The 20,099-nt window shown below is 34.6% G+C and overlaps 5 protein-coding genes across 11 annotated transcripts; 4 read left to right on the forward strand and 1 right to left on the reverse strand.

Moving 5' to 3' along the window:
• The first annotated feature begins 2,537 nt into the window (after nucleotides 1-2,537).
• Nucleotides 2,538-4,910, forward strand: LOC108974586. Its single transcript, XM_018942503.1, has 6 exons — nucleotides 2,538-3,018; nucleotides 3,108-3,252; nucleotides 3,325-3,539; nucleotides 3,649-4,365; nucleotides 4,465-4,545; nucleotides 4,619-4,910. Exons 1-6 carry the CDS (start codon nucleotides 2,797-2,799, stop codon nucleotides 4,787-4,789), a joined length of 1,551 nt encoding a protein of 516 aa, XP_018798048.1. The 5' UTR covers nucleotides 2,538-2,796; the 3' UTR covers nucleotides 4,790-4,910.
• A 339-nt stretch (nucleotides 4,911-5,249) lies between these two features.
• Nucleotides 5,250-10,812, forward strand: LOC108974578. Of its 5 annotated transcripts, XM_018942496.1 has the most exons (8): nucleotides 5,250-5,788; nucleotides 5,855-5,999; nucleotides 6,466-6,680; nucleotides 6,739-7,050; nucleotides 7,165-7,458; nucleotides 7,515-7,595; nucleotides 7,705-7,870; nucleotides 8,682-8,895. In XM_018942496.1, exons 1-8 carry the CDS (start codon nucleotides 5,573-5,575, stop codon nucleotides 8,702-8,704), a joined length of 1,452 nt encoding a protein of 483 aa, XP_018798041.1. In that variant the 5' UTR covers nucleotides 5,250-5,572; the 3' UTR covers nucleotides 8,705-8,895. The 5 variants fall into 5 exon arrangements, with proteins under 5 accessions (XP_018798041.1, XP_018798037.1, XP_018798038.1 ...); XM_018942492.1 differs by having other exon boundaries at nucleotides 6,739-7,458; XM_018942493.1 differs by having other exon boundaries at nucleotides 6,739-7,458; nucleotides 8,691-8,895.
• Nucleotides 10,813-11,025: 213 nt separating this feature from the next.
• Nucleotides 11,026-16,190, forward strand: LOC108974637. 3 transcript variants are annotated; one of them, XM_018942598.1, is made up of 6 exons: nucleotides 11,026-11,668; nucleotides 11,729-11,873; nucleotides 14,520-14,734; nucleotides 14,803-15,519; nucleotides 15,586-15,666; nucleotides 15,729-16,190. In XM_018942598.1, the coding sequence occupies exons 1-6, from the start codon at nucleotides 11,495-11,497 to the stop codon at nucleotides 15,897-15,899; spliced, it is 1,503 nt and encodes a 500-aa protein (XP_018798143.1). In that variant the 5' UTR covers nucleotides 11,026-11,494; the 3' UTR covers nucleotides 15,900-16,190. The 3 variants fall into 3 exon arrangements, with proteins under 3 accessions (XP_018798143.1, XP_018798142.1, XP_018798144.1); XM_018942597.1 differs by lacking the exons at nucleotides 14,520-14,734; nucleotides 14,803-15,519; nucleotides 15,586-15,666; nucleotides 15,729-16,190 and adding exons at nucleotides 12,551-12,765; nucleotides 12,826-13,548; nucleotides 13,738-13,821; nucleotides 13,879-14,144; XM_018942599.1 differs by lacking the exons at nucleotides 14,520-14,734; nucleotides 14,803-15,519; nucleotides 15,586-15,666; nucleotides 15,729-16,190 and adding exons at nucleotides 12,551-12,765; nucleotides 12,826-13,533; nucleotides 13,738-13,821; nucleotides 13,879-14,144.
• A 124-nt stretch (nucleotides 16,191-16,314) lies between these two features.
• On the forward strand, nucleotides 16,315-18,431 carry LOC108974579. The gene is made up of 4 exons (XM_018942497.1): nucleotides 16,315-16,984; nucleotides 17,044-17,390; nucleotides 17,454-17,628; nucleotides 17,679-18,431. The coding sequence occupies exons 1-4, from the start codon at nucleotides 16,486-16,488 to the stop codon at nucleotides 17,930-17,932; spliced, it is 1,275 nt and encodes a 424-aa protein (XP_018798042.1). The 5' UTR covers nucleotides 16,315-16,485; the 3' UTR covers nucleotides 17,933-18,431.
• A 145-nt stretch (nucleotides 18,432-18,576) lies between these two features.
• On the reverse strand, nucleotides 18,577-20,099 carry LOC108974580 (AT-rich binding protein). Its single transcript, XM_018942498.1, has 2 exons — nucleotides 19,820-20,099; nucleotides 18,577-19,747 (listed from the first exon to the last, which is right to left on the reverse strand). Exons 1-2 carry the CDS (start codon nucleotides 20,006-20,008, stop codon nucleotides 18,989-18,991), a joined length of 948 nt encoding a protein of 315 aa, XP_018798043.1. The 5' UTR covers nucleotides 20,009-20,099; the 3' UTR covers nucleotides 18,577-18,988.

The following is a 20,099-nucleotide window of genomic DNA, read 5'->3' on the forward strand; positions in this document are numbered from 1 at the left end:
ACTTGTAGAAAAAATTTTTTTTTTAATTTTTTTTATTTCCAATATCTCATGCATATTTTTTAGCACTAACCGCCTAAGCATGCAAGTAAAGCTCTCGGATAAAATTCACCACAACAAAATATAAATAGTCAAAACGTCATTTCGCGAATATATTACATTTTGCTCAGTGTACCAGCCTTTGCTTTACGCGCCTAATTGTCTGTAGTTGGTAACGCGTGCGCAACACACAGTTACCACATTCCTTTACCCTTACCCTTGCAAATCTTTATTCTAAGTACTTTAATTTTCAAAACTCTAGCTGAATTTATTATATAAATATATAGACTCTATATTACGGTAGTAAATGTTTAGTGAACTTAAGTACTACGTATTTTTAAACTCTCGAAACTTGCGCTGCGTATGAACTTATGAATGGTAATTTTTATTATATTTAATTTCACTTAGATGGAAGCATATATGCATTCTATGGATTTTCAGGTGAAATAATAAAATAACAAAAAACACTAAGTAACAGTAAATTCGTTAGCTTAAAGAAAATGAATAAATAGAAGCCGACTAGAAGCTACTACACGCATACTTTAGTTAAACAATAGTTTTAGTTTGTAAAACCAAAACTCCCTGACGAAATGCAATTATGAATTGAAAAGGATTTATTTCTTAAAGTTTAACAATTATGAGTATAGAGCGAAAGGAGAAATGCTGGGAACTTATTTGTGAAAAAAAATATTATTAACAAATATGTATGAAGGAAATTAAAAGGAGCAGAGCAGGAAGTGTAAAGCAAGCAAATACAAAGTAATACTTAAAAATATGTATTAAATATTTAAAGAAAATTATAAATTCCAAAAAAGTAAAAAAAGTCGCAAACTGTTAGTTTTTAAGTAGCGTAGCAACTGAAACCAAAGCAACTAACTGAAAGCAAAAGGAGTATTAAAATATGCATATATAATCATGAAATTATAATGCATATTAGTGAAAAGTTTTAGCGTGTAAAAATTTACTAAATAGTTATTTCAAAATGTACGCAAATTTATTTCTACTTTTCTGTGCGCATTTGTTAAAAAAAACTCCCGTTGTTTGAGTAGATAAAAAAAAATGTAAGTTTAAAATTACTGAGAAAAAACTATGCTCTGCACCCTTAAAGGCGTGCACTAAATATACGATTATTTGAAAAAAAATTAAAAATAAAACAAACGAAACTGAATTTGAAAAGTAAAGCTATCGAAACTTGTATGAAAAGCTGAAGAGAAAATGTTGAAGAGATTTCGCGTTGCCAACATTTATTAACGTCCCTATCAATGTAAAAACTAAAGAAAATATATACATACATATATTTTAAACTAATTATGATTTATGAGGCAAAACATTTTAGTGCAATGCAAATGTATACTAATGTAAGAAAAAAAGTTAAAAGTAATATGATTATGAAATAAACTGAAAAGTACGAGTACCAAAGCAAAAAGAATTACTAACTTAAAAAAGCTGTTTTATTTATTACAAGCACTTTTAAAACAAAAAAACCGTTAACTACGGTTGCACCGACGCTATAATACACTGGCAAAAAGTTTTCATACAAGACCAGATGTTGAAAGAGTAGCTTGTATGTATATGCTATAGTAGGACGAACCAAGCAATTTGTTGTTAGTTTATAACGTTGATCTGGATAATAAGCTATACCAAATTCCATGAAGATACCATGTGAAATAAAAAAGCTTTCTATATAAGCTTTCTATATAAGAAAACGGAGTGTTCGACCGTTTATGTGGTAGTTAAATGCTATAGTAATTCCAACTAAACAATTTGTTGGGAGAAATAAAAAAAAATTAATACAAGGTCTTAACTGCATTATTCCATTTGTACGACGGCTATATGCTATCCGAAAATGGCGCTTACGAAAAATTAGTAGCTTCTTGAGGAAAAAAGGACTAGTGCCATATTTTAGTTGGAATGCTCAAAAACTAATCAAATAGTAAGCATATACAGACAGTAGATATTTCATTCTCAAATTGAAATAAAATCGATTAAAGAGAATTTAGACAAGATATTAACTCATAATTAGCCTTCTGATACTGACTAGTCTAATTATACAGCAGAAATAGGCTTCTCATTTAATATTTCTCGATATCTAGATTTGTTTTCGTTAAATTCATATAAACAACGATTTTAAATTTCATAACGAGCTTACAAAAAATTACGATTTCTTTAAAACTAAATATTTTTCTTAAATGGATATTGCAAGGCAATCGGAAATGCAACTTCAGTGTTCATAAATATATTCAAACCGAACTGAATTCTATCAAACTTTCTACAGTAGTTGGCAACGCCGAGCAACAACTGCATCGACTGCAATTGGAAACCTGTGCTAAGCCGTGTTCCTTCACTTACGCATTATTTTCATAGCACATTTTTATAACGGATATTACAAAGAAATTGCAATATTTACAACTAAAACTTCTTTCTACAATTTTATTTTATAGTTTTTAATACATAAATAAAAAATATATAATATATAACAAATGAAATTGCATTTTTTCACCTATATGAAAAAATTGCAATTTACAAGTAAACGAGCGGGCTTATTTGCAAACAACAGCTGATGAACGCAACAGGCGACAATAACAACAAAACAAAACAATAACAAGTTTCCCGCAACTCAAGCAGATAAAAAAATACCAAGTTATGGCTTTTAAACATAAATTGTAATGAAATACCATGAAGGGAATTAGTGGTTGCACAAGTGTGTTCCTCTATACTGTGTAGTAATTTAGTTTTAGCGGCATTACAAGCTAAAAAATAATGCTTCGTACGTTTAAAAACTTATTTACAACTGGCGCTGGTGCAACTGAAGAAGATGCAGAAGCAGAATTGAAGCAAGTATGGCCAAAGCGAAATTCTGTATTGATATATACCAACTTCGGTAAGGAATTGCTGCTGAAATGCGCAGATGTGCTCAAACCTGATGCAACGCAATTAAGTATCGAAAGTTTTATGGAAACATCGGCAAATTTTCCAATAAAGGTATATTGTTATATACTACTCATCAACATGTTCTAACACACTCCCATGTATGTTATTATATTACTAAACATATATATATTATTAAATAGTTCGGTACGGATACGTGTCGTGTAATGAGTCAGCCGGCGAAACGTTATACAGAAATCACTAAGCAAATTGCATCTGCCTATCCTGTAATACATGAGCGTGTGTTGCATTTGTATTTGGCTTTTTTGGAGTACAAAACCAAATACGGTTTGTTACAAACAAAATTTACTTGAATATTTATATGTATGTATGCGGTACTAAAGCATATTATATTTTTAGGTACAGATATAGAGCGCGAATTGTACAAAGGCATGACGCTGACAGCTTTGGTGCAGCGATTGCTGGAGAAGCGTTGTGTCTCCTTTGTAGGACCGCTGGATCATTATTTGTTGACAAGCGGTGAGACAGGTTTGGGTAATTTTTATAATGTAGGCACGCCGAAAGAGGAAGCGCCATTTCTGCTGAAAGATGTGCTAAGCTATGATGAAATGAAAGTAAGATGCCCTATAAAGCTTTGTAGCACACATATTTTTTTATTTAAATATCCAAAGTTAGGCATATAGAATAATATATGTATATCGATTATTTTATATACACCATTAGCTTTCAGCTTTCCTATCTGTTTCATCATACACGGAATTCCTAAACGATGGCAATCGCAGAAACGCTGGCATAATCGAAGTGGATAAATCCAAAATAGAACGGGTTGGTGTTGTAGTTGGTATTATTGGCGCACGCTTTCAAGCACGCGAAGCTATGGACTGGCAGGACATAATAGTGAGCAAAGAGCAAAATATCAAAAAGCACGGTTACGGTTATACAGCTCAAGAAGCCATTGGTACCACGAATCCTGCTGTTAATTATCGCAATTTGTGGACAAGTTTCTATGAGCAGCAAGATTTGCTATATGAAAATATAAGCAGTCAAAATAGGACACGTTTCTACAAAATACCAAACACTATGTATATTTTCGATAATTTGATGATGAAAAAACGTTACACTTTATCTTTCGATACACTTTTGTTGGAGGCTAATGCGCGTGGCGCTGCTGCTGGCAAACAAGTATATTTACATGTAGTTGGCATTGGATTAGGCGCCTGGCGTGCGGTCATGCATCAGGATACAATTTTTCTTGAAACCTTTGGCGAACGTTTGCAAGAACTATTACCCTGTTTGGGACACATTAGTGTGGTACATTTTTCTTATTTTAACATGACGGCATGGGCGAATCTTGAAGATGGTGGTGTATTAGCTTACGAGTCGCATCCAACTGGTGGAATTAAGATATTCCTCAGCAATAGAAACCCAGCGCAAAAATTGGTAAGTTGTTAAAGTGTGTTGTACTATACCAACATATGTTGTTATATATAATTAATATATATTACTTATGTATATGTATATGTATGTTTCCCATTTTAGGAAACTGAATTTGAAAATATGCTTGTGGTGGAATCGTATGCATGGGATGGTAATGCGTTGCCTGGAAACGAATTCTGGCATGTAGGTTTACTTTAGCAAAAAAAATATATATTTTGATCTTTAAGGTCATGAATTTTTAAATGTTTGTAAACAGGGTTCTCTAATAACTTCCGGCGATCCTGCAGCCGCCTGCAGCACACTCATCGCCGAACTACACAATCCACATATCAACACAAAAATGGTGAATGGTGAAAATTTGCATGTAGCATCAGATCGTTATGGTGTTTTACATATAGCAGACTTTGCAAACAAAGTGCTCCTCTAAGTTATTTATTAATTAGTGAAACAATGATAATATACAATTGTAGATGTAATAATGTGTGTGATTTAAATAAAATTTATTTTTCTAATATATATATATGTATACATATACATATACGTTTAAATATATAATGTTTGATTAATATAAATAGTGTTAAAAACAATTAAAGTGTGTTTTATTAAAAAATATTTGCTTACTGTGAGCGAAAATTTAAAACTGATGTTCTCATCTCGTATTGAATTATGTATATTGATTATGTATATTAATAAAAATAAAGCCGTTTTGAAGAAAAATGTGAACACTTTTTGGTATGAATGTATGTATTATCACTAATAATAATGTCAATTAAAATAACTAAAAAATATAAGTATTCATTCAACAACAAGTTTTAGTTGGCAACACGGCGGCTCGTCCAGCTGATTATTTGTTTATATTTGGGCTTGCACATAAAATTTGGTTTATTTGGAAAGAAGAATAAACACTGGAAGCACAATTACATTATGTGTATACGCTGCTAAAAATATGTAAAAACCATTGTTTTTTCAATTGGGCGTAGAAATTCAAATCAATTTTAAAAGAGCTGCATAGCCATAGATACCGACTAAACCCTCAAACATGTGTCCATATGGAGATATAAGTATATATATGATAAACATCACATTTAACGCAAATTTTCACTTTTAAAACATACATACTTGGTGGTTTGTGCTACAACGCAATTATTTTAGAAATGTACTATTAGAATTTTGTACTTCTTATAAAGAAAAAAAAATCAAAAAGTTAGAAATGTTCGCTTGTGGGGGTATAAAGTGGTTTAAATCTAAAAGGTCTAAATTTGATGATAAAGAACTTGAACAGATTTGGCCGCCATATGGTTCAGAAATTATATTCACCGAAGCCGGCAAGCGATTACTGCAAAAATCGGCATATGTGCAAAAACCGGACATAAGTGATATTGATGTAGAGGGTCTCATAGAACAATCTTTGCGATTTCCAATCAAGGCAAGTAGTTGCGTTAATAAAATAGAGACGGTTTAAGTTATTTATTTTTGTATACAAAATGTATAGTTTGGCCGCGATACATGTCGAGTAATGAGTCAACCAAAGGAACGTTATCAGGAAATTGAAAAACAAATTGCTTCTGCTTATCCGATAATACACGAACGTGTTGTTGGTTTATATTTGGCATTCTTGGAGCATAAATGCAAATATGGTGAGTTGGTTCAAAGCAAAGTTTCACATTCCATGTATCTATATGTTTATATAAATAATATAAATTCAGAAATTTGAATTTTGTATTGGTATAGTTAAAATATGCATAAAATGTGGAAAATACAAGCTATTTGTATGTATATATATAAACATATATAATCATAGTTATGAATATAATACCAAAAATATTACCTGTTGTAATACCGGTGTAATGTTGACATTTCTGAGTTGAAATAATTTCAAACGTCCCCGTTTTTCACATATTTTCACATTAATTAATAGCACTTTCACATTTTTTCACAAATTTTCACATTATTTAATAACACTTTCACATTTTTTTCACATTGATTAATTAACACTCAAGCAAATTTAACTTAAAAAGTATTATGGCACTCCACCAACGCATAACCAACGACCAATGCAAATTTTATCCAAGCGAAATATCTACTTTTTCTATCAATTTTTAGGTAATGAACAGGAACGCGCAATTTATGCAGATATGACTATTACAGGTCTAGTACAACGTTTACTTGAGAAACGTTGTGTGGCCTTCGTAGGGCCACTCGATGACTATATGCTTTTGAAGGGTAGAAAAACGTTGGCAAATTTTTTCGATGTGGGCACCATTGATGAGAAACCACCATTGTTATTAAAAGACGTATTAAGTTATGATGAGATTAAGGTGAGTGTGTGGAATTTTGACTATAACAGTAATTAATTTTGCCAATCTATTTCGCAAGCTTTCCGCTTTTCTTTCAGTATCTTCACACAGCGAGTTTTTAAATAATGGTAGACGTTTCAATTGTGGCATCATTGAAGAAGACAAATCAAAAATAGAAATTGAAGGAGTTATTATAGGTATAATCGGCGGCCGTTTCGAGGCAGAAGATGTAATGGAGTGGCAGGACATAATGATAACACCAATGCAAAATACGAAAGAACGTGGCTATGGTCACAAAGCGCAATCAGCAAAGAAGACAAAGAATCCAAAGGTCGACTACCGACAATTATGGATACGTTTTTATGAAGAACAAGATTTGCTGTATGATAAGGTAGAATATATAAATTCACCACGTTTTTTTAAAGATGAAAAAACACGTTATATTTTTGATAATCTGTTGATGAAAAAACGTTATGCCATAACATTTGATACGTTACTGCTGGAGGCTGATGCGCGTGGTAAAGCTACTGATAAACAAGTGTACCTACATGTGGTTGGTATTGGGTTGGGCGCCTGGCGTGCCGTACAACATCAAGACAAAATATTTTTGAAAACGTTTAAGGAACGCATTCAAACACTTTTATTATGTCTAACACATATTTCGGTGGTACACTTCTCAAATTTCCGACCATCCGCTGCTAAAGACTTTATAACGGATGGTGATAAGATTGTCTCGAAAGATCATCCTAACGGCGGTATAGAAACATTGGTACACGATCGTTATCCAGCACAAAAATTAGTAAGTAATAATATAGAAACTGTATAGCAACAATGTGCAAATGATTTACTTTTCAGCCGCCAGAATATGAGAAACTGTTAATAGTTCAATCGTATGCCTGGGATGCCAATGCATTGCCAGGAAATGAATTTTGGAAGGTAAGTAGAATGCTGCTCCACTCATACACACATAGATACAAACATATATATATACTTAAAATGTACATACATGTACGAAAATGCTATACAAAGTTTTCGTTACTTTCAGGGCGCTCTCACGAGTTCCGGCGATCCTGCTGCTGCTTGCAGCACTCTAATTGCTGAACTACATAATCCTCATATTAATAGAAAAATGGTGAACGGCGAAAATTTGCATGTGGCCTCGGAACGCTACGGTGTCTTACACATATCTGAATACGCCAAACAAATTTTAGGTTAGATTAAATCACACACTTATTAGAATTGTATTACTTTATTTTTCATTACCTTAAAGTATTAAATAACATAAGCGGCATACGCATTATATTTATACACTAAAATTACATTTTTGCAAAACTTTACTTCACTTTGAACCATAAATTAAATACTTAGCACTTTTCACAACCGACGCGACCAACTAGAATTGAAAATTACTAATGGCGGTTTCGATTTGCATATGGCGGTAATCTTTTTCCTTATTCCTTTTTCTTTATAAGTTGGGCACACAGAGATGTGTTTGGGGAACTTATTGCATAAATATGCTACTAAATACTAAAAACCATTAGTTATTGTTTATTTAGCGCTAACTTATTAATTTTAGATATTGAAATATTGCTAAAAAAAATTTGTTTTTGGTGAGGAACCGGAAAATATGTACAAAATTGTTCTAAAAAATTATTTCCGGCTAGTAGTTGGCAACGCATGCCGATAGAGCTGTTTCATTTTCATTTCATTTTCTTTTGTTCTACATTCCAACTGGTGGATGAGCCAATTAGAATTACAGTTATTCACAGTTATATTAAATATACAGTTACATTACATAAACATGGGTTAAAATTCTGAAATGGTAATAGCGAATTTTGTTAATTCTATCATTTTTGTTTTAAAGTAATGTTCAGAAAATAATATTATTAAAGTTTACAGACCGTAAACAAACCTACTTACATATATGCATGTACTTTGCGTTCTTACACATACTTACATATATACATACATGTACGACAATTTACAAATTACGAGTATACGTGTATTTTAAGAAGCTGACAGCTCTTTCAGGTTTTTCATGCTAAGTTATTATGCAATTAGCTTTGGTTACTAATATAAAGCAATACCATGGGTTAACTTTTAACATTCATACCTCGACGTGTAAATACGCTAGTTGTATGACAAGTCATATGATGTGGACAACTATTCAAAAGCTATTTTCCCACATAATGGCTACCAACGATAGCACAGCGCCGGTGCTGAGTGAAGATTATAATGTAATATGGCCACAAAATAATTCAGCGATAAAATTAACAACATTTGGTAGGCAATTGCTGCAAAAGTGCGCAATTGTAAATAAACCAGATGCAGATAACATAAGTATTGAAAGCTTCATGATACAATCAAACGACTTTCCTTTGCAAGTATGTATGTGTTATTTATAACAGTTCTCATGTTAATATTTACTATGTATAATATTCTCTTTTAAACAAAGTTTGGCACCGATACTTGTCGTGTAATGAGTCAGCCCGCTCAACGTCATACAGCAATCAGAGAGCAAATAGCATCTGCGTATCCTTTGATACATGAAAGAGTACTTTATCTGTATTTAGCATTTTTGGAGCATAAAAACAAATATGGTAAATAGTTTAATATTAACAACTAAAAAATAAACATAATTTATTATTATTGGCAGGTAACGAAATAGAACGCGCAATTTATGCGGATATAACGCTCACTGCACTTGTTCAAAGACTTTTAGTTAAGCGTTGTGCTGCATTTTATGGTTGTATAGATAAGTACCTGCTCATCACAGGCGAAAAAGGCTATGGTGGTTTCTGTGAAGTAGGTACTGACGAAGAAAAAGCACCGCTGCAGTTAGAAAATGTTTTGAGTTATGATGAAATTAAGGTAAAACAAAACACTAACGAATTGTAGTAGTATTAAGTATGTATGTATTGTTGCTGTTACATTTTCGACAGCTCTCCGCTTTCCTCTCAATCTCTTCACAAACCGAATTCATAAATGATGGTAACCGTTACAATGAGGGCGTAATTGAGGTGGACAAATCAAAAATTGAGACCGAGGGCATAGTAATCGGCATGATTGGTGGACGCTTTCAAGTTAAAGAGGCCATGGAGTGGCAGGATATAATGATAACGGCCACACAGAATACAAAGGAGAATGGCTATGGTTTCTCAACACAGGAGGCAGCAGTGGCTAATAAACGTAATGTAGATTATCGTCGAATTTGGACAGATTTTTATGAAGAAGCGGATTTAATATACGAGAAAGTTAAGGCACAGCACTCGAAACGTTTTTTCATAAAGCCCAATGTTAATTACATTTTTGATAATTTAATGATGAAGAAGCGCTATGCCATCTCCTTCGACACGCTATTATTAGAAGCAGAATCACGCGGCGCTTACCTTAACAAACAAATATATATACATGTGGTGGGCATAGGTTTGGGTTCGTGGCGTGCGGTGCCGCAGCAAGAGAAAATATTTTTAGAGACTTTTGGCGAACGTTTGCAGCAACTATTACCACAATTGTCACACATTTCTGTGGTGCACTTCTCCTATTTCGTTTCATCCGCCTGGGCAAATCTGCAGGATGGCAGTCTAATGTTGTCAGAAACGCACCCAGAAGGCGGTATTAAAATATTTATGAGCAATCGAAATCCCTCAGAGAAGCTGGTAAGTTCTTCTAAATTCATATATTCTTTGAATTTATATATGTATGTACTATATTGCTACATTGTTGTGAAATAGCCACCGGAGTATAAAAATATGTTGGTGTTGGAGTCATACGCTTGGGCTGGCAATGCATTACCGGGAAACGATTTTTGGCTGGTTAGTTAAAACCTTTAATACTTAAGCACCTTATTATTTTTTATGCATATTATTTATTTTAGGGAGCCTTAGCTTCGTCTGGGGATCCTGCTGCTGCTTGCAGTACGCTCATTTCTGAACTGCATAATCCACACATAAACACAGCAATGGTAAACGGCAACAATTTGCATGTTGTATCTCCTCGTTTTGGCATGCTACATATTGCAGATTATGCAAAGAAAATTTTACAATAATACAGTGCTTGTTAAAATACGTGTTTAATATAAGTGAGAATTAAGTTTTGTAATTCCATAATGTGACATAAAAAATATAATTTTTTTATTCACTAAAAGCATCAAGAGCTTTTTTGTTGTCTTATAAAATGTATTGTTTTTCTAGTTCGCCAAAAGCATTAAGAATTTATTGTTGCTGTTTTATTAACTATTAATTTGATAGAAATGTTTTCCGTTTAAAATAGTTAGTAGCCGGAAATTATAGAATATCTTACTGCGTTCAACAATAGTTGGCAACGCAGCAGATCAGCTGTTAGTTGCTTTTCCCCAATTGGATTTCATCAGTCACTACGAGTTCGCGTTTACAATTTGCAATTAAACAGGTGGAAACTGCATTCTGACCCACTTTCCGTTTCCCTCCGCAAGCGTAGCAAAGAACAAAACAAACTAGTAAATGTAATCTGCAGTGTAAAATAAAAATAAAAAGGAAAGTGAAAATGTATGGGTCAATCCCATTGTGAAATCACAAATTTTCTGAAGTTCATTGCTACAGCGTGTAATAAATGCCGACGCATGAGTGGACACCGTTCAGTTGGATTGCTAGCGTTTGCTTAGTAAGTTGTAAGAGACTTATAGCATAAACAAATCACGCATTGACGAATAAAATTATATTGTTGTTAAATAATATAATACCCAACCAAGCATTCTACGTCATTTAAGCAACACAACAAGTCAACAAAAATTTACAAACAAAACTCCGTATATAAATTATCACGACAACAGCAAAACTTTTGGAATTAAAGCGAGTATGTCAACTTTTGGTGCAGAATTTGAGGAGGTTTGGCCAAAGCCGGGTACAGCTATAAAATTAACGGAGTTTGGTACAAATTTATTACAAAAGTGTTTGAAGGTCGAAAAGCCGGTTGTGAGCCATATAGACATTAAAAGCTTCATCAAGAAGTCGTCTAACTTTCCCGTAGAGGTGCGTATGGATTTGCAACATAAAAGTAGCCGTAAATATTTAAAATTATTATACCCACAGTTCGGCACCAATACCTGTCGTGTAATAAGCCAACCGAAAGAGCGTTATCCGGAAATTGAGAAACAAATCGCTTCTGCCTATCCAATAATACATGAACGAGTTTTGGGCTTGTATCTAGCATTCTTGGAACACAAATGCAAATATGGTATGTAAATATGACAGTTTTTACATACGTTAAACATTTCGCAATTCAATGTAAAAATATAAACACATTAGCGAAGTGATCAAACGCTGTAGATTAAAGGAAGTTTAAGTGCTTGTAGATAAAAAAAAAACGTCGATAAGTTTTTTATTTATTTTTAATGCATGCATTTACAAATATGCCGGCACTTTACTGCAACATACACATAAAACCTGTTTATCATTTCGCAATAGCTTGTAAAATATATACATAAATACAATTATGTAGCGATCAAACGCTGCAGTTTGGGTGCTTAGTGATAACAGAACAGATTAAATATAAAAAAACATTATACAATAATAATTTTTCTTATACATATATGCATATACTATATATAATATACATATTTTGTTTATTATTATTTTTTTATTTGCCTTTTTTTAAGCATACATATACGAGCACTTACCCATATTTTTCCAACAATTAATTTGTTGTAGTAATTTTTTGGTGAATAATGCATATGCACAAGAGAACAAAGATTACTTTTTTTTGTGCAAGAACAGGAAAACACATGTTGCTTTAAGCAGTTGTATATGTCATACGTATACTTTTTTTTACTGAACTTGGCATTCCAAATTGTATATTAAATTAAAGTGCTATAATTATTTGTGTGAATACATAAGAAATACCCAAAATTGCAGGAAATAAACGCGAACTTGAGCTATACCAAAATTTGACGCTCACCGATTTTGTGCAACGCCTGCTGGCGAAGCGCTGCGTTAGCTTCTTCGGTAAAAACGATAAATATCTTTTATTATCACGCCATCGCGGCTGCAGTGGCTTCTTGGATATTGGCACGGATGCCGAGAAACCACCGTTGCTGCTAGAAGACGTGCTCTGCTACGATGAAATCAAGGTAAGTGCTGCTTTCTCTTACTGAGCATACTTCTAACGTAATTATCACACACTCAAATAGCTCTCCGCATTTCTTTCCGTATCTTCACACACGGAGTTTCTCAACGACGGCAATCGACAGAATTGTGGCGTCATCGAACGCAATAAATCGCGCATTGAAACGGACGGTGTCATAATCGGTCTAATTGGCGCGCGACTTGTGCGACGGGATGTTATGGAATACCAAGATATCATAATTACCAGCAAACAAAATACCAAAGAAAATGGTTACGGTTTGCCCATCGATGAGGAGACAAATTCACGTCCCGCTGATTACAGGCGCGTATGGAAGCAGTTCTATGAGGAGCGTGATTATCTGTATGAACAGGTGACGCCTGATGGCAAACGTTTTGGTAATGCGCGTGCACAAAAGGACATATTCGATAATGTGCTGATGAAGAAACGTTACACCATCTCCTTTGATACGTTGCTGCTGGAGAGCGAGGCACGCGCGGCAGCTGCTGGCAAGCAAGCTTATATACATGTGGTTGGCATTGGTTTGGGTGTGTGGCGCGCGGCCGAGCAACAAGAGAAAGTATTTTTGGAAACCTTTGCGCAACGTTTAAAGCTGTTGTTGCCCAAATTGTCGCATATCGGTGTGGTGCACTTCTCTTGGTTCAAGCTTAGCGAATGGGGCGATCTGAAGCACAGTGGCATTTATAAGTCGCCCACACATCCTAATGGCGGTATACGTACATTTTTGTCAAAACGCAATCCAGCAGATAAGCTGGTGAGCATAAATATGGTAATACAACTTTTTTGTTTAACTTTTGTTGGGAACTGAGGTGGTAGGCATTTGCATGGGAGCATTTGGACTGTAAGTAAGTGCAGTTCCTTCTAACCCCTTAATTTTATTCATGCATGGATGATTGCTAACACATTATGACATACTTGTATAACATTACTTTCTAACCGCACTAATTTTTTTTTATAGAAATCCCCTGAGCTGGAGAATATGCTGCTTATCGTCTCATATGCCTGGGACGGCAATGCTTTGCCAGGCAACGAGTTTTGGATGGTGAATAGTGTGTATCTTATTATTTGAACTTTTTTGCTAATATTTTTGTTTTTTTAGAAAATGCTGAAGTCCACCGGCGATTCTTCTACAGCCTGCAGCACGCTCGTAACCGAGCTGCATAATCCGCATATCAATACGGAGCATGTAAATAGCGCTAATTTACATATTGCCTCTGAGAAATATGGTGTATTACATATAGCAGATTATGTTAAAAACATATTAAAATGAGTGCTTGTGTCGTCGGAAAGTTTGACGCTGCAGCTGTTGTTGCTATAGAATTTTCTGACAGTTTTTGTTAAAACTTTATTGTGCAATATTTTGTAGAAAAGTATTATTCATTAATATTGGAACTTTGAGACATTTGCGAATTAAATAAATGTTTTTTTTTTTTAAACTGCCGTAGCAAAACACAATGAATTTTTATTTAAGAACTTGAGAGATCGAGTCTTATGATACAGCTTATCGATCCAAACAAATTTAGATCGACGGATCATATCTGACCTACTAAACTTTGAATGCGCGACTGGCACTTTTTTATAGTCGTTTTCAACAGGGACGGAACGTTGCCAGCACGAGTTCTTATATTTAATCGTCCGTGCGCATAGGGTTATATATTTTATATTACCACAGCAACAACAACTACGTTAGCTTTACACAAATTTCTTGCTACTTTTAAATTATAAACCGTTATCTTTTAGGTAATGACATCGAACGCACCTTCTACAATGGCATGGCGCTCACCGCTTTGGTACAACGTTTACTGGAAAAGCGGTGCGTGGTTTTTATGGGCGCAGACGATAACTATTTGCTCTTAAATGGACAAGAGGGTTTCGGCGGCTTCCATGATGTTGGCACAAGCGCTGAGAGTGGGAACCTGCGGCTGAAACATGTGCTCAGCTACGATGAGATAAAAGTGTGTAAGCCAACTCAAATATATGCACAAATTAGCATTAAATAATTTATTTTTTTTTCATATCGCAGCTTTCCGCTTTCCTCTCCGTATCCTCGCACACAGAGTTTCTCAACGATGGTAATCGTTTCAATTGTGGCGTCATTGAAGAGGATAAATCGAAAATTGAGCCATCTGGTGTTATTGTTGGCATGATTGGTGGACGCTTTGAGGTGCCAGATGTCATGGAGTGGCAGGATATAGTCATAACACCCACGCAAAATACGAAAGCACACGGTTATGGCTATAATATAAGTGAGTTGGAACAGACAGATAAACGTATTGTTGGCTATCGTCAGCTTTGGACCAGTTTCTATGAGGCGCACGATCAACTTTTTGAGCAGGTGTGCGCATTAGACACGCCACGCTATTACAAAGTGCCGAATACCGAATTCATATTCGACAATGTGCTGATGAAGCGGCGTTATGCCATCTCTTTTGATACGCTGCTACTGGAGGCAAATGTGCGCGGTGCGCTGGCTGACAATCAGGTGTATCTGCATGTTGTTGGCTTTGGCTTGGGTGTTTGGCGTATAGTACAGCATCAATATAAAATATTTTTGGCAACTTTTGGCGAACGCCTGCTGACGTTAGCACCGCGCTTAACGCATATCGACGTAGTGCAATTTTCGCATTTCAAAGAAAACGCTTGTGGTGTGCTATACGATGGCGCCGTACTGACAACGGAGACGCATCCTAGGGGCGGCATTAAAATATTGATAAACAATCGCAATCCCGCGCAGAAATTGGTAAACTATTGTTAAATTAGTCATTTATCTCATTGTAGTATATGTTTGTTTAAAATTGTATTGTAGCCAGCGGAATACGAAAGTGCCTTAATTGTGGAGTCGTATGCGTGGGATGGTAACGCTTTGCCAGGCAATGAATTTTGGTTGGTGCGTATGAAATCACATTTGTTATTAATTTCGGTTTCTAATTAAACTATTGTTTTCTTTAGGGCTCTCTAAGTGGTTCAGGCGACCCCGCCGCTGCTTGCAGCACACTGATCTCTGAACTACACAATCCGCATATAAATTCAAAATTGGTGAATGGCAGAAATTTACACGTGGCCTCTGAACGTTATGGTGTTCTGCATATATCAGACTTTGCAAAAAATATTTTGGAGTAAAACATGTATAAGAAAATCAACAGCAAATTTGTATTTATTTAAAGGCGTTAGGAAAACTGTATATGTATGTATATGCTTAAGCGTAGTTGTTTACTTTAAAAATATATTACTAAACACATAAATTAATTTGCACTTGAATTTTAAGTATTTGTAATATTTTTAAAGAAATTTTAATGATTCAAATGAGAAGAAGGAACTGGAATTAACGGTAAAATGAAATGCAGAAATTTCAAAACCGGGTTATCAAATATTTAAATTGTGTCACAGAATAAAATTTGTTTATAAAATTTACATAAGCTCTCAAATATTTTTCTTCAAAAGCTTTAAAACTGTTACCATTTTATTTTTTGAGCTCTTATCACAAATACAACCCTGTAAATGCAATTCAGTGCATATTTACATGCATCCTCTGCTTATTACACACAAGTTCTTTGTGCCAATAGCGGCATTTTGGCAATTCTACACTAAACTTTTACTATTACTAAAACGATTGAATAATAACTTGAAAGTTGAAAAATTGTCACTGTACGCACATTAGTTACTGCCTACAAGCTCAAGAATTACCGATTCAAGTTATCCGGAAAATATGAACATCACGCGCATTCTTGGACAAAATAATAAAATTTATCAAAAGTTTGGTGATTATTGTATTACAGAAGCAGAACCAAATCAGTGCTGTATCATTTGCTGTTTCTGCCAGCAAGAACATCACAATGAAAACGCTCTCTGGACGCACATACAAGAGATGCATGACTATGCACCAGCACAACTTTGTGTGATGCGTGAAAAGTCGCAAACAACCAATTTCAATAGTGAGCATAGTGAGAGTATTTGCACTACGCCAATTTGTCTGGATGGTACGGTTGATGCAAAAAAATGTAAAACAAATTCGGCTCAAGTGGTTACTAATGGGGCGCCAATGTATGTCGAAGCTGAGTATCTAGAAAATGTTTCGTTAAATGATCCAAATGCGCTTATGGAGCTAACAGACATAACAAATACATTTTTAGACTTCAAGGATAAGCCAACCGAAACGCAACCCGTTGTAGGAAGTAGTGTACAACATAAAGGGAACAGGCATGAAAGTAAGTTAGCACAGCACTTTAATGGTACATTTTAAACTTAAACAAGCTTTATATTTCAGTTGACATCAACCAGTCGGAGAAAGAGCTTCAGTCCCAAAACGCAAATGGTAAGCTCGAAACCAACATAGATGTCGATAAGCTTACACCCAAGCAATTGCTAGAGAATGGCACACTATTGAAAAGCGTATTTCAACAAATGCAACGCGCTAACAATGAATTCAAATACAAGCTCAATAAGCTAACGCAAGCAGTGCAACTAATTGAGGCTGAATTGAAAAAAGAACCTGGTAATCGTATGCTAAAGCGATATATGAAAATAATACCAGATCAGCCTTTTAACAGCCGCGACGAAGTGCTCATTTTGGATGATGAGCTACACCATAGCAAAGAGATGCGGGACGCACTTGTAAGTTGTAATGTAGACAAGTAGTATACTAAAATTTACGGAATTTTGTATATACACTTTTAGCACGAAGAAACACTTGCTATAGCTACCGAGAATGCTGATGTATTTTGTCGTGTACTTTGGCGTTTCATTATGACAGATGAAGTATCCAATCAGTTCTGTTGGCGCGGTGTCGTAACCGCCGACAAAATTATTAAATATCCAATTAAGGATATGACTATGCTAGACGTCTTTCAAGGTACAGGAAAGTTTTATTTTTTATAATTCTTTGTAACATTGTGTTTGCAGGAGTGTTTCGCGAAAAGTTCCCTGAACAAACGCTCAACATCTTCAAAGACCGTACTATGACATACTTCAATAAAGCACATGAGCGTTTGAAGCGAAAACAGTTAAATAAAACGGACGTCGAAAATAATGGCTGTGATTTTCTCTGCATAAAGGAAACGTCAAATGGGCAAAATGGCGATTATAAACGGGCGCGTAACGATCAAGAAAATACCGATAGTGTCGATTCAGTATTTGAAGAAGTTTTTAGTGGGTGAAACTTAATATTTCATGTTGAAATATGCAGTAAGCTCCATATATTTTAGTGTTAAGAATATTATTCCAGGCAAAAAAACTAAATCCGTCGCAATAAATCATTCCGAATCATTATGTTAAACAGCAAGATGAGTGAAAGACTTGAAGGTATTTTTTTTTTAATTATGTCTTTAAACAAAATTTAAAATTTACACAACACATATGTAAAGTAGTTCGATCGCCGATATTGAGCGTAGAAAATAGTATGTTATGGCAGTATATAATACTATTACGGTATATAATAATATTAACTACATTCCGGGTAAAGGCAATTTAATCTTTCTCCAATAATAATTAAAGTTATTTATAAGACGAAACTATACATACATATACATATATTTTTAGAAAAGAGAAATTGCGAAATAAACAGTTTTATTGATGAGTGATTAAAAAACTGTATTTGAAAATTCAACTGTGGTCGTAACAAAACTGTATCAGGCCAAATAAAAATAAGTATGATCAGACTCTATTTATTCCATAGTTTATAATAAAAACAAGAAATTTTATTTTTGTACTTAATCGGGGCAAAAAGAATTTATTATCCACTAAAATCTTAAAAACATATTAATTGTACCATCGCGTTTGATCTGTTAACAATCAAACATTCACATTTTACAATACTTTGTGCGTTTGCACTTAATAATGTAAAATGTTATTTACATATACAGTATAGAAAAAGTATATATATATTTTTGTAAATATGTATTTCAAAAGAAATGCCTTAACACTAAAGAAAAAAAAAAACAATTTTTCTTAAGACTAAACTTGAACTTGCACGAATTTCTGGGAAAAATATAATATATTTCTCAACTTCACTTCTTTATTTCTTTTAAAAGTGAAATATTTTGTATTTTTAAAAGGCTATTTTTCCTTATAAACTACACTAGTTTTTGTTATTGGTACTAAAAAGTAATATTGCAACTACATTTGCAAATGACGCAAAAAAGTATAGAAATAATAAAAACAGTGTACAAATTAAAAAAAAAATCAATTTATAATTTGTTTTGTTGCGTTGCATTTTAAAAACGCTGCGGCACTAGTCCCTTTGAACCTTTCAGAAAATGTTTTTTCTTACGATGCGTCGACAGGTTACACGATTGCTTGAACGAGGCGCCACAAAGCTCACACGCAAAACGTCGCTCTTTACTGTGCACAGCCCGGTGCAACTCTAAACGTGACTGATATTTGAACTTTAGGCCGCAGGTTTCATAATCGCATACATACCAACGTTCACCATCTTCTGACGACATCGCACTACTGGCGCTCGCCGTAGTGCTATTTGATTCTTTTGGCATTTCTTGGGACATCAAGGCCGCAGCCGCCGCTGCGTTTGACATACCCATTGTGTGTGTTAGGGTCGGTGCACTGTGTATAATTGTGGTGCCATATGAACTTGGTGCTGGTGTCACTTGTGGCAGTTGATATAAGGCTGGCGTAGCTGTGCTTACCTCAACGTTTTGATGTGCGACACCAGTTCCGGCGCTTGCAGCAACGTTACCAACGGAGTGTACATTCTGCGGTACGGGTGGTGGTGGTGCCAATGCTAATGCATGTCTTATACTAGGCGGTTCGACTTTTATGTCAATTTCTACGGCATTCGGTTCGATGGCGCGCATTTCTGTATAGTCCTTTGGCTCTTGTTTTTCTTGTGAATTATCGCCACCATGCTCAAGTGCACCACTGGCACGCAGTTCTTCTTCATTCACTTTACGATATAATGGCAAAGGCATAATGTGTGTTGTGGTCGCCTCAGGCTCCATATAATTTCGTGCTTGTTCCTGTTACAAATTATACACAAAACAGTTAAGTCTAAGCATGTTTACATTTGCAATAATTTGTACACAACTCACCTGTTTAAATCCCAAGCCATGCATGAAGTTGTGCTCATCTTGTATATGTTTCCAAAATTGATCTTGTGTCTGTAGCTCCTCCTGGCACACTTGACAAACAATCCAGAAACTTGCATCACCCGACAAGCAAAACTCACCCAATTTCGTATATATCTTATTATTTTTACTTAATATACGTGGAAAACCCATTTTACTAAAACCACCACCAAAATTTCACTAGTTTTATTTAAAAATATACACAAATTAAGGAAAAATATAAATTTTGTAATTCGTTGCCACA

This window comes from Bactrocera latifrons, unplaced genomic scaffold (genome assembly GCF_001853355.1).
Source record: "Bactrocera latifrons isolate USDA-ARS-PBARC rearing strain unplaced genomic scaffold, ASM185335v1 scaffold_57, whole genome shotgun sequence".
Classification (NCBI taxonomy): Eukaryota; Metazoa; Arthropoda; class Insecta; order Diptera; family Tephritidae; genus Bactrocera; species Bactrocera latifrons.